The sequence below is a fragment of the Rhincodon typus genome, chromosome 19 (assembly GCF_021869965.1).
Source record: "Rhincodon typus isolate 14 chromosome 19, sRhiTyp1.1, whole genome shotgun sequence".
Taxonomy (NCBI): Eukaryota; Metazoa; Chordata; class Chondrichthyes; order Orectolobiformes; family Rhincodontidae; genus Rhincodon; species Rhincodon typus.
The window spans coordinates 56,063,900-56,076,522 of NC_063350.1; the positions used below are offsets into that span (position 1 = coordinate 56,063,900).

A 12,623-nucleotide genomic window follows, 5' to 3' on the forward strand; every position below is an offset into this window, starting at 1 on the left:
TGTCTGTCTGTCTGTCTGTCTGTCTGTCTGTCTGTCTGTCTGTCCAGTGGCAACTGTGCTGTCAAATAAAGGTACCAATAGGAGTTATGCTGATGGAAATCCGTCAAAAGGAGTGTAAGCCTTTCTGACCATCTTCCTACACATCCCACTAACAACATAAGGAGTGGCCTGGGGATAAAGTGCCTTAGAGCACCAGTTTAGGCACCTGGGAGAATGTGTCAATGTTAAATTCCTTGGATTGTGTCACATTAATTTCTTCCTGGTATAATAAGGGGAGGAGATTATTTTATACATTTTGTTGGAATGACTCAATAGACGAGACATAGATAAGATCTCTCCTGTTGACGGGGACTCAAGCGTTGGCCACTGTGATAGACACTCTATGGTTTTAGAGTAGATTTGTAGCTTGGGTCATGGATGTTGTGCTTGGTTGGCTCGTCAAGCTGGTTCGTTGTTTTTCCGCAGATGTTTCGTTACGCTGCTGGGTAACATCATCAGTGCAGCCTCCAATGAAGTGCTGTTGTGTTTTCCCGCCTGTTATTTAAACTCAGGAGTCTGTTGAGCTGGATTACCTCACTTCCGGTTTTCCTTCGCAATGGAGTGTGTATGGGGTCAAGTTCTATGTGTTTGTTGATGGCTTTCTTCGTGGAGTACCAGGCTTCTAGGAATTCCCGTGCTTGCCTCTGCTTTGCTTGTCCCAGGATCTTGGTGCTGTCCCAGTCAAATTGGTGGTTCTCCTTATCCATGTGGAGAGAGATGAGTGAGTATTGGTCATGATTTTTTGTAGCCAATTGATGTTCGTGTACTCTTGTTGTTAATTCCCTTCCTTTGTTTGTCCAATGTAGTGTTTGTCATAGTCTCAGCAGGGAATCTTGTATATGACATTGGTCCTGTCCATAGTGGGTAGTGGTTCTTTGGTTCGGGTGAGCAGTTGTCGTAGGGTTAATGTGGGTTTGTGTGCTACTCTGATGCCCAGGGGTTGTAGGAGTCTTGAAGAAGAATACCTCTTCCAAGTATTCAAAGACCATGGATACCCAAAAAACTGGGTCAGAAGATGCCTATTACAGCAATGACACCAGGAAGATACTACACGCCCCAACACACTCATCACGCTACCTTACATCAGGAACACATCGGAATTGACCACAAGACTCCTACAACCACTAGGCGTCAGAGTAGCACACAAACCCACATCAACCCTTCGCCAACTGCTCACCCGAACCAAAGACCCACTACCCACTATGGACAGGACCAATGTCAAATACAAGATTCCCTGCAAATACTGCGACAAACGCTACATTGGAAAAACAGGAAGGAAGTTAACAACAAGGGTACACGAACATCAATTGGTTACAAAAAGATACGACCAGTACTCGCTCATCTCTATCCACATGGATAAGGAGAACCACCAATTCGATTGGGACCACACCAAGATCCTGAACAAGCAAAGCAGAGACAAGCACGGGAGTTCCTAGTAGCTTGGTACTCCACTAAGAAAGCCATCAATAAACACATAGAGCTCAATATACACTCCACTACTAAGGATAACCAGAAATGAGGTAATCCAGCTCAATGGACTCCAGAGTTTAAATAACAGGCGGGAAAACACAACAGCACTTCATCGGAGGCTGCACAAATGGTGTTACCCAGCAGGGTAATGAAACATCTGCGAAACAACGAACCAGCTCTGTGAGCCAACCAGCCACAACTGTGATAGACAACAATAAATCCAAATGGAATGTCAGCAGAAATTCTTTTTCCCAATGAGGGAACATTTCAATAGTGAGGTTTCTTCTGGAGCTAAAATAGGCATTGAACTCAATCATGAGGGCTATTGACTGGGCCATCAATGCTACTGCTACAATTACAATGAGCTGACAGATAAATCTTGCAGCTAGATGAGAGACCAAGGACTCGGAGTACAGCAGGCTGTGCTGTCAATGGGTTAATTAGAGATTAGTTGTGCTCCATTGTGTGAGAAAGCAGTAGGGAATTATTTTCTCTATTTTCTGAATTTTTTTTTAAAATAACTGCACAGAGGCCAGTATCTTGTCACCAGATCACCCTATATTCACGCATGGCAAGTTCTTGACTCTGCTCTAGCTGTAAGTATCAGAATGTCTGGCATACCTCTTTTTTTTATCTGTCAGCCAGGGCTCCCTGATTAGACCAGATTGACAGTCCCAATCAGGGAACTCCTATTCTACCAGGACCACCCAGCTAACCTCATTACAATCACTACACTTTTTCTTCTTATTTTTCCTCTTCTTCCTCCATCCCTCTACATTAGGATGGAAAGGATCAGAGCGAAACAGAAGCACCAACTAATGGCGACACTAGTGCCAAAACCTGGTGAGACATCACACAGAATCAATCGGTTCGAAGCAGAGAATCAGGGAGTGTGTTCAGGTATGTCTCCTTTCTTTAGAGTATTTCAAGGTGAATAATTAACTCAATGGTCACAAATGGTACCAGCTTTTCCCGTGATATGGAGCAGAAATTTCCTCTGAGGGTAAAGAATCTGTGGAATTCATTAACACAGAAGGGTGTCGAGGCTGGATCATTTAGTATATTCAAGGCAGAAAGACAGATTTTTAATTAATAAGGCAATGGAGAGTTATAGAAAAAAAGACAAGAATGTTGAATTGAGGATTATCAAATCAGTGATGATCTCATTGAATGGTAGAACATAGTCGATGGGCCAAATGGCTTACTTTTGCACCCAATTCTGTGGCCACATAGAGACTACTCTAGCATGTTGGGAGAGGTAGCCCTATAACTATAGGCAGGGATCCTGCGCTTTTGGCTCCATATTAATCTCTGTGCCATGTGATTCATATTCTGCTGAGTTTCTGATTATGATTAACTGGTAAAAAATCTAGCAGAACCCATTCATAAATCTGGGGTTTGCTAAGTTTTAGCTCTTGTAACCCCATCCTAATTAAGACCATAAGACATAGCAGCAAAATTAGGCCATTCGGCCCATTAAGTTTGCTCCACCATTTGATCATGGTTGATATGTTTCTCAATCCCATTCTCCTGACTTCTCCCCATAATCCTTGATCCCCTTATTAATCAAGAACCTAGCTCTGTCTTAAATACACTCAATGATTTGGACTCTACAGATGTCTGTGGCAATGAGTTCCCCACATTCACCACCCTCTGACTGGAGAAATTCCTCCTTATCTCAGTCCTAAAGGGGTGTCATTTCACTTTGAGGCTGTGCCCTTGGTTCCTAGTCTCTCCTGCTAGTGGAAATATCTTCTCCTTGGCCACTCTATCCAGGGCTCTCAGTATTCTTTAAGTTTCAATCAGATCTTCCCTCATCGTTCTAAACCTCATTGAGTACGTACCTCAACTGCTCCTCAGCTGACGAGCCCTTCATTTCCGGGATCATTCTCTTAAACCTCCTGTGGACTCCCTCCAACATCAGTACATCATTCCTTAGATAGGGGGCTCAAAACTGCTCACAATATTACAAATTCATGGGAGGCAATAGCCTAGTGGTATTGTCGCTGGACTGGTAATCCAGAGACCCAGATAATGTTTTGGGGGCCTGGGTTTGAATCCCACCACAGCAGATGGTGGAATTTGAATTCAATAAATATCTGGAATTAACAATCTAATAATCTAAGGGTGGCACGGTGGCTCAGTGGTTAGCACTGCTGCCTCACAGCACCAGGGACCTGGGTTTGATCCCACCCTTGGGCGACTGTCTGTGTGGGTTTCCTCCGGGTGCTCCGGTTTCCTGCCACAGTCCAAAGATGTGCAGGTTAGGTGGATTGACCATGCTAAAAATTGCCGATAGTGTTCAAGGATGTGTAGATTAGGTGGGTTATAGGGGGATGGGTCTGGGTGGGATGCTGTGAGGGTCAGTGTGAACTTGTTGGGCCTAAGGGCCTGTTTCCACACTGCAGGGATTCTATTCTATGATCTATGATGACCATGAATTCATTGTCGATTGTTGGAAAAACTCATCTGGTTCATTAATGTCCTTTAGGGAAGGAAACTGCCATCCTTACCTCGTCTGGCCTACATGTGACTCCAGACCCGCTGCAATGTGGTTGACTCTGAACTGTCCTCTGAACAATTAGGGATGGGCAATAAATACTGCCTGGCCAGCGACACCCTCATCCTTTGTATGAATAAAATGCAGTCTGGCCACAGCAGAGCAGTACAACTCTGCTCTTGTATTCTAGCTCTGCTGAGATGAATGCTAACATTGCATTTGCTTTCCAAACTGCCGACTAAACCTGCATGTTAATCTTAAGAGAATTCTGAACTAGGATTCCTAAGTCACTTTGTGCTTCAGATTTTTGGAATCTTTCCTCATTTAGAGAATAGTCTGTGCTTCTATTCTTCCTACTGAAGTGCATAACCTCACACTTTGCCACATTGTATTCCACCTGCCAACTCTTTGCCTACTCAGCTAGCCTGTTCACATCCTTTTGCAGCCTACCCACTTCCTCAACACTGCCTGCCCCTCCACCTATCTTGGTGTCATCTGTAAACTTAGCAACAATGCCCTCGGTTCCTTCATCCAGGTTATTAATGTGTAACATGAATACATTAATGTTATACATGAATATGTGGCCCCAATACAGACCCCTGTGAAACTCCACTAGTCACCAGTTGCCATCCTGAATGAGACCCCTTTATCCCCACTCTCTGCCTTCTGCCAATCAGCCAGTCCTCTATCCATGCCAGTACCTTGCACCTAACACCATGGGCTCTTATATTATTTAGCAGCCTCCTGTAAGGCACCTTGTCAAAGGCTTTCTGGAAATCCAAATAGATCATGTCCACTGGCTCTCCCAGTCTAACTTGCTTGCTACCTCCGCAAAGAATTCAAACAGGTTTGTCTGGCATGACCTCCGCTTGACAAAGCCATGACTCAGCATTATTTTACTCTGCATTTCCAAGTACTCTTCAATCTCTTCCTTAATAATGGACTCAAATCTTACCAACTGAGGTCAGGATAACTGACTATAGTTTTCTGTCTTCTGCCTCCCTCTCTTCTTAAACAGGGATGTTATATTAGCCATTTTCTAGTCTTTTGGTACCCTCCCTGATGTCAGTTATTCCTGAAAGATCACCACCAATGCCTCTACAATCACCTCAGCTATCTCCTTCAGAACTCTGGGGTGTAGTCCATCTGGTCAGTGTGATTTATCCACCTTCAGACCATTCAACTTCCCCAGCACCTTCTCTTTAATGATAGGCACTGCACTTACCTCTGTCCCCCGACTCTCTCGAAACTCTGGGTATGCTGCTGGTGTCTTTACTGTGAAAATTGATGCAAAGTAGTTATTCAGTTCCTCCACCATTTCTTTGTTCTGCTTTACTTCTTCTCCAGCCTAGTTTTCCAGAGTCCAATGTCCACTTTTGCATCTTCTTAACTTTTAGATATCTAAAGAAAACTCTTGCAATCTTCTTTTATATTACTAGCCAGCTTGCCCTCCTATTTCATCGTCTGCCTGCTTATTGCTTTTGTAGTTGTTCTCTGTTGGTTTTTTAAAGGCTTCCCACCATCTTCTTTTGCTGTTATGCTATGCCTGACTTCCCTTGTCAGCCATGGTTGTCTCGTCCTCTCCTTCGTGTGTTTCTCCCTCCTCTGCTATGCCTCCCAAATTACCTCCAGAAACTCTGACCACTGCTGTTCTACTGTCTTCCCTGCTAGGCTCCTCTTCCAGCCAACACTGGCCAGTCCCTCCCTAATGTCTTTGCAGTTCCCTTTACTCAATTGTAATACCGTTACACCTGACTCAAGTTTCTCCTTCTCAAACTGCAGGGTGAATACTATCATATTATAGTCACTGTACCCTAGGGGGTTCCTTCACCTCAAGCTCCCTAATCAGGTCTGCCTCATTACATCTCCAAATCCAGAATTGTTTTTTCTCTAGAGGGCTTGTTCCAAAAAAAATCTTGTAGACATTCCGCAATCTCCTTTTTCTTGAGATCCACTACCCATCTGATTTTCCCAGTCATCTGCACACTGAAGTCCCCCATGATTATTGTAGGAGTGCCTTTCTTACATGCCTTTTCTATCTCCCAATTTATTTTCTTCCCCACATCGTGATTACTGCTAGGGGGGCTTGTACACGGTTCCCGTTAGGATTTTTGTCCTTTGCGGTTCCTCAACTCTACCCACAGAGTGTCTATGCCTTCCAACTCTATATCACTTCTGGCTATCGATTTATTTAATTTTCGACTAACAAGCCAACCCTGTCCCTTCTGCCCATCTGCCAGTGTATTATTGGGTAATTATTTTTCATGGAATCCCTACAGTATGGAAGCAGGCTATTCTACCCATCAAGTCAACACCGACCCTCCAAAGAGTGTGCCATCCAGATCCATTGCCCCTACCCTATCCCTGTAAACATCTATTTCCCATGGCTAATCCATCTAGTGTGCACATCCCTGGTCAATATGGTCAATTTAGTATGGCCAATCCACCTAACCTACACATCATTGGACTGTGGGAGGAAACTGGAGCACACGGAGGAAACCCATGTAGATGCGGGGAGAATGTGCAAACCCCACACAGATTTTATTCCCAGCCCTGATCCCCTTGCAGCCATATCTCTGTGAAACTCAGTCCATTGTACCTGCCAATTTCAATCTTTACTACAAAATGACTTATCTTGTTTTGTTTTGCTGTGTGCATTTAAGTATAACACCCACAGCCCTGCATTGACTGCCCCCTTTTCGTAGTTATCCCTTCATCTGCTGTGCTTGAAATTAGATTCTTGACCCTTTCCATACTCTGTCGTATAACTTGCTGTGGAAATTTTAATAACCTTTGCTGAGCCCTACACCCTCCTCTTTAAAGCTTCCTATAATTTTCCATGCAACTGAATCCAGCTCCCCCACTATTTAGTTTAAAGCCCTATCAACAGCCTAGTTATGTGATTCACCAGGACTCTGGTCCCAGCATGATTCAGGTGGAGTCCATCCCATCAGGACAACTTCCTCCTCCCCAGGAATGGTGCCAATGTTCCATGAATTCGAATCTATTTCTCCTACACCGATCTTAGAGCCATGCGTTTGCCTCTTTAATCTTGTGGGGAGGCAACGGCCTCGTGGTATTATCGCTGGACTGTTAATCCAGAGACCCAGGTAAAGCTCTGGGGATGTGGGTTTGAACTCATCAAGGCAGATGTTGAAATATAAATTCAATTTTTAAAAATATGAAACAATTTAATGATGACCGTGAATCCATTGTCGTTTGTTGGAAAAACCCATCTGGTTCACTAATGTCCTTCAGGGAAGGAAACTGCCATCCTTACCTGGCCTGGCCTGGCCTACGTGTGACTCCAGACCCACAGCAATGTGGTAGACACTTAACTACATTGTGAGATGGGCAATAAATCCTGGCTAACAAGCGAAAGCCTCATCCTATGAATGAACAAAAAGAAACTTATTGACCCTGTGCTAATTTCCTCATGGTTCAGGTGATAATCTGAAGATTATTACCTTTTTGGTTCTGCTTCTTAATTTAGCCCCTAGCTGCTCGCAGCAATGTGGTTGACTCTGAACTGCCCTCTGGGCAATTCGGGATGGGCAGTAAATGTTGCCTAGCCAGCGATGCCCTCATCCCGTTGATGAATAAAGAAAAAACAAATTCCCTCAGCTGAACCTCTTTCCTCTTTTTACCTATATTTTTGGTACCTACGACAACAACCTGATCTTCCCCCTCCCATTTGAAGTTACTCTGCAGCCAGATGAGATATCCTGAACCCAGGCACCAGGCAGATAACACAGTCTTTGGGTCTCCTGATCCTGGCTGCAGAAACCAGGTCTATTCCCTGACTGTACAATCTCTGATCACAACTACATTTCTCCTTTCTTACCCCTCTTCAATGGCTCCCCGTACCACAGTGCTATGGTCAGTTTGCTCATCCTCCCTACTGCCCCCACTCTCACCCACAGCACCACGTCCTGGATTCCTCTACCTATTTGCACATAGACACTTCCTTATTCCTGACCACTGACTGAATTTGAGGTCATTGATCTGAGGGGTGTGATTGCCTGCTGAAACATAGCATGTAGGTAACTCTCCCTCTCTCTGAAGTGTCACATGTTCGAAGCTCAGAGTCCAGTTCATCAACTCAGAGCTGGAATTCCTCGAACAACCAACACTTGCTACAGATATGGCCACTATGAACCACAATGGTGCCCACCAGCTCCCACGCTTTGCAGTTACAACATATTGCCCAGCCCTGACATCTCTATTTTGATTATTTAGTACTTAACTTGATTCTTAAAAATTTCGTACTGGTCTTTTAGCTTGTAGCCTGTAAACATTTCCCCTGTTGCCTTCAATCTGAAAATAACTCATTACTGCCAAATTAGTGGCTATTAGCAATCAATGAACTTATGGTTTACCTGTGATGTCACTCTTTTGAGCTAGGCTTCAATTTTATCCTGTTATATAAAAAAAAATACATACTATGAGCCAAAAACGTTAGCAAAAAGCATCTCTTCTTGTCTGCACCGAATTCCCACACTGCCTCTATTTTCTCCGAACTGTGTACTCGCTTGGGCTGTGTCTCACTCCAGATGTAATCTCTCCTTCCCAACCACATGTAGCCTACAGGCGATGTGTTTTCAATGGTTCCATTCTTCAGTAGAGCTGTGAGTTGACGTGACTCACACTAGCTAAGCTTCAATAGTAATGAAAGCCCTGTTCAGATGATTGATTGATAACTGTCCCACAGTGAGCTACCTTATTAACTTTTTTCACAAGACTACTGAATTTTGACCTTTTTGAAATGGAAAGAAAATCCAGATTTACCAGTTCTATTCCCATGCTGCCTCCAAAGTCGCCAAACTGTATACTTGCATGACCTGTGCCTCTTCCAGATGGAATCTCTCCTTCCTGACTTTGTGAAGCTTACTGTTGCAGTAGAAGATAGATCTGTATTCAGATAGTGCCTTCTGTAACCTGCAGGTGTGTGATGGAGAGTCGAGCAGAATGAAAGATCTCTGCAGCCTGTGTACATGGGAGAAGCTAAAATTTGGCCCTCTTTTTATTTTCTACCCCTGAGGTTTCTCTGAACAATTCTACACAACAGTCCATATCTAATAATTATTTCTTAATACCCATTTTCCTTGAGCCCAATGCGATCATGAGCCACAGTTTGGGAATCAATCTATTAGAACCCTCCTTATAAACAATTTCTGGGGGCCATTCTTCCAGACCCCTTGAAAGAGACTGCATTGGTTCAAACTATATTCACTGGAATTTAGAAGAATAAGGGAGAATCTCATGGAAACCTATAAAATTCTAACAGGACTGGACAGGGTATATGTAGGAAGGATGTTCCCGATGATCAGGGAGAGCAGAACTAGGGGTCACAGTTTAAGGATACAGGGTAAGCCATTTAAGACTGAGATGAGGAGAAATGTCTTCACCCAGAGAGTGGTGAGTTTGTGAATTCGCTACCACAGAAAGCAGTCAAAGTCAAAACATTGCATGTTTTCAAAGGGGAGTTAGATATAATTCTTGGGGTGAAAGGCATCAAGGGTGTGGGGGGCAAAGTGGGAACAGGGTAATGAGTGGGATGATAAGCCATGATCATATTGAATGGCAGAGCAGAAATAAGGGCCAAATGGCCTACTCCTGTTCCTACCTTCTATATTTCTGTATTCTTCATGAGATAGCCCAGCCAGAAGGCCCATCTGTTCCAGCTTCAGCCGGAGGATAGGTGACAAACTGAAAGTGAAGGTCCATGAATGGCCTGTAAGTAAATTTCAGTGCTGCACCTGCTCCGACTGCAAGGTGACCCCAGTTTGGCCAAATGAGAAATTAGTTGGGAATCTCGAGGTGGTTTTTATATTAGGCTGAATAGTAGTCCTTGCTGAATGGAGGGCAAAGCTAATTTATGACGTTTTTCAAGTTATTAAATTTGAACTGTTATTCTTACAGTGTTGTGATCTGTATTTGTGGTTGAACAGTGGGGCAACCAATAGGGCTCCCCAACGGAATTTGAAAAATAAAACATTTAGTATATTATTTTTATGCATGAGGATTTAATTTTTTGCATAATGCTATTTGGAGGAATAAGTGCTTCTGGCTTTTTTTATTGTTGCTAAGTGATTTGAATCAAGCATTCTTTCAGCTTCCAAAATATTGACCAGATACAGAAAAGAAACAGGTTTTTGTGGAAGGAATTCTACTCAGGAAAAATGTTGCATTAAAAAGCCACCCAGTTGATAGATCATTTGATGAGTGTTTCAAGCAGAGCCCATCCAGAGTAAGCACTCATTTAAACTTGCCTGCTCAATGGTATTTTGTTTTAATGTCAGTACATTAATGGGACATGTAATGTTGTTGGGTTCCGCAAGATTGGTTTTAACATTGATTTCTGTGCAACCCAATTAGCAATTCCCCTGCTCTCCAACCTTTGAGTTGCGGTCTCTCTTCGCCTGTCGACCCTCTGAGTTGCAGCCTGTTCACACTTCTCAGTCCTCCAGGTCGTGGCCTCCCTACAATCCGGACCCACTGTATTGTAGAATCTTCGCTGTCCCTGACTCTGACTTGTAACCTCAGAGGGTCAGAGAGCTGGGATTTTATGCAGAGACCAGGTGAATTGGGGGCACGAGGGTGAGAAGCAGGATGGCTAATGAGAAGGAGGCACATTTACTGTAAGGAGCAAGTTACTGTTTTCTTTCACATTTCACAACTTATTTTCAAAGTTACTTCACATTCAACAGGTGATTCAACAATATAAGATATTTCAACTTAAAGGGGATAATGTTTGAACATTTTTTTCTGATAAGGTCTTACAGAACCTGTTTTACCGTTGGTTCAAATGGGAGCTATGGGAACAGCCTGTCATTTCCTCCTTTGTTCTTTCTGATCTTCATGACTGTCTTTGCAAGGACAAGAGCTTGGGAAGTCTCACTGACCTCATGGAGGTGTACCATTTATATTACTTTCCCAGTAAAGACAAGCCAAGATTTATGCATCATTTTAAAATTTATTCATCGGATGTGGATGATGCTTGCAGGGTCACCAATTACAACTTTTCCTTAACTGCCCCTTGAGAAGGTGGTGGTGAGCTGCCTTCTTGAATCGCTGCAGTCCATGTGCTGAAGGTAGACCCACAATGCCCGTAGGAAAGTCCAGAATTTTGACCCAGCGACAGTGAAAGAACGGTGATATATTTCCAAGTCAGGACGGTGAGTGGCTTGGAGAGGAACTTGCAGGAGGTGTTGCACCCATGTATCAACTGCTGTTGTAAAAACAATGTAAATGGTGGAAATCCGGATAAAAACAGAAAGTGCTGGAGAAACTCAGCAGGTCTGGCAGCAGTTGTGGAGAGAGAAGCAGAGTTAATGTTTTGAGTCCGATATGACACTACTTCACTCTCTCTCTGTCCGCAGATGCTGACAGACCTGCTGAGTTTTTCCAGCATTCTCTGTGTTTGTATCTGCTGTCCTTGTCCTTCTAGAGGGCATGGGGTGAAGCAGCTCAACATCACAAGCAAAGTCCAGATCCCAGAGTAATGCCATGGGAGATCAGCTCATGTCAGTGGTACAATTGTGGGAGCTCTGAGCAGACTGCATTTACTTGCTGATCCATGTGTTTCTGAAAATTAATTTTCCACAGCTGATGGCAAAGACAGAGCAGAAGATGACAAGAAGAAGTGGTGGAAGCCCTGGGTAACTCATTCCTCAAGTACGTTACAAGGAGAAAAGGCTGTTTTTTTAATCACACTAACTGGATACTAAACTTCAACATCAGAAATATGTCTCCATTGCATGTGCATCCTGATGTGCTATAAGGATCCCGCAGCATGTATAACCCCCAGCAATCACCATAGACATGCATGACCTGCAATATTCACCAGAGGCATGCAGAGGGGAAGGTGGTGGCAGCTTGTGATGGCACTGGACTGTTAATCCAGAGCTCAACTAATGCTCTGGAGATAAGGGTTCAAACCCCAACATGGTAGGTGGTGAAATCTGAATTAATTAAAAATCACAAGGAGGAGGATAAAAATGCTAATCTAATGGTGACCATGTAACCCTGCCAGTTGTCATAACTGCCTGTTTTTCATTTGCTGCTGTAGTGATTCACAGTGGGGACTATTATCTGTTTGACACTGACAGTGAGGATGAAGCTAAGGATGAAACTGGAACAGTTGAAGATGAAACAGTAAAAACCTCAGCATTCCAGGTGTGTCAGTACTGAGGGGACCACAAGCAATATTCTGTTCTGGCAAGTCCTGAGACTTAATGCTACACTGCATTACGATCCATCACCTCGATACTCACCCACTCGTCTACACCTCCGTTACACTACACTCACCCATTTATGATTAATTTCCTTTCGCTGACATTTGAACAGATTCTGATGATTTCATTAAGCCGTAAAAACAGAATTGAGTATCAGTTAATTTGAATATAATTCCCTGATAAGTCTATAACCGTTTTGGTGTTGTTGTGTTTGATTAAGCTTGTCTGATGATGGATTCTCCCACAGTGCTTGATTGCTTGGAGTCAATCACATGACCCATTAGCTCCACCCACCGGTTAAAGCAATGTCTCAAGAAAGACTACTTATTAAGATTGCTCAGAGATAGTAAGAACTGCCGATGCTGGAGTCAGAGATA

General features: G+C 43.5%; 1 protein-coding gene across 1 annotated transcript in view; it reads left to right on the plus strand.

Moving 5' to 3' along the window:
* The window catches only part of LOC125485437 (piezo-type mechanosensitive ion channel component 2-like), a 170,696-nt gene that overhangs the window by 98,814 nt on the left and 59,259 nt on the right, over window positions 1-12,623 (plus strand). Inside the window, exons 29-31 of the mRNA XM_048608196.1 lie at window positions 2,291-2,409; window positions 11,618-11,686; window positions 12,081-12,187. Coding sequence (XP_048464153.1) covers window positions 2,291-2,409; window positions 11,618-11,686; window positions 12,081-12,187 — 295 coding nt within the window. The remainder of the gene's footprint in view (window positions 1-2,290; window positions 2,410-11,617; window positions 11,687-12,080; window positions 12,188-12,623) is intronic.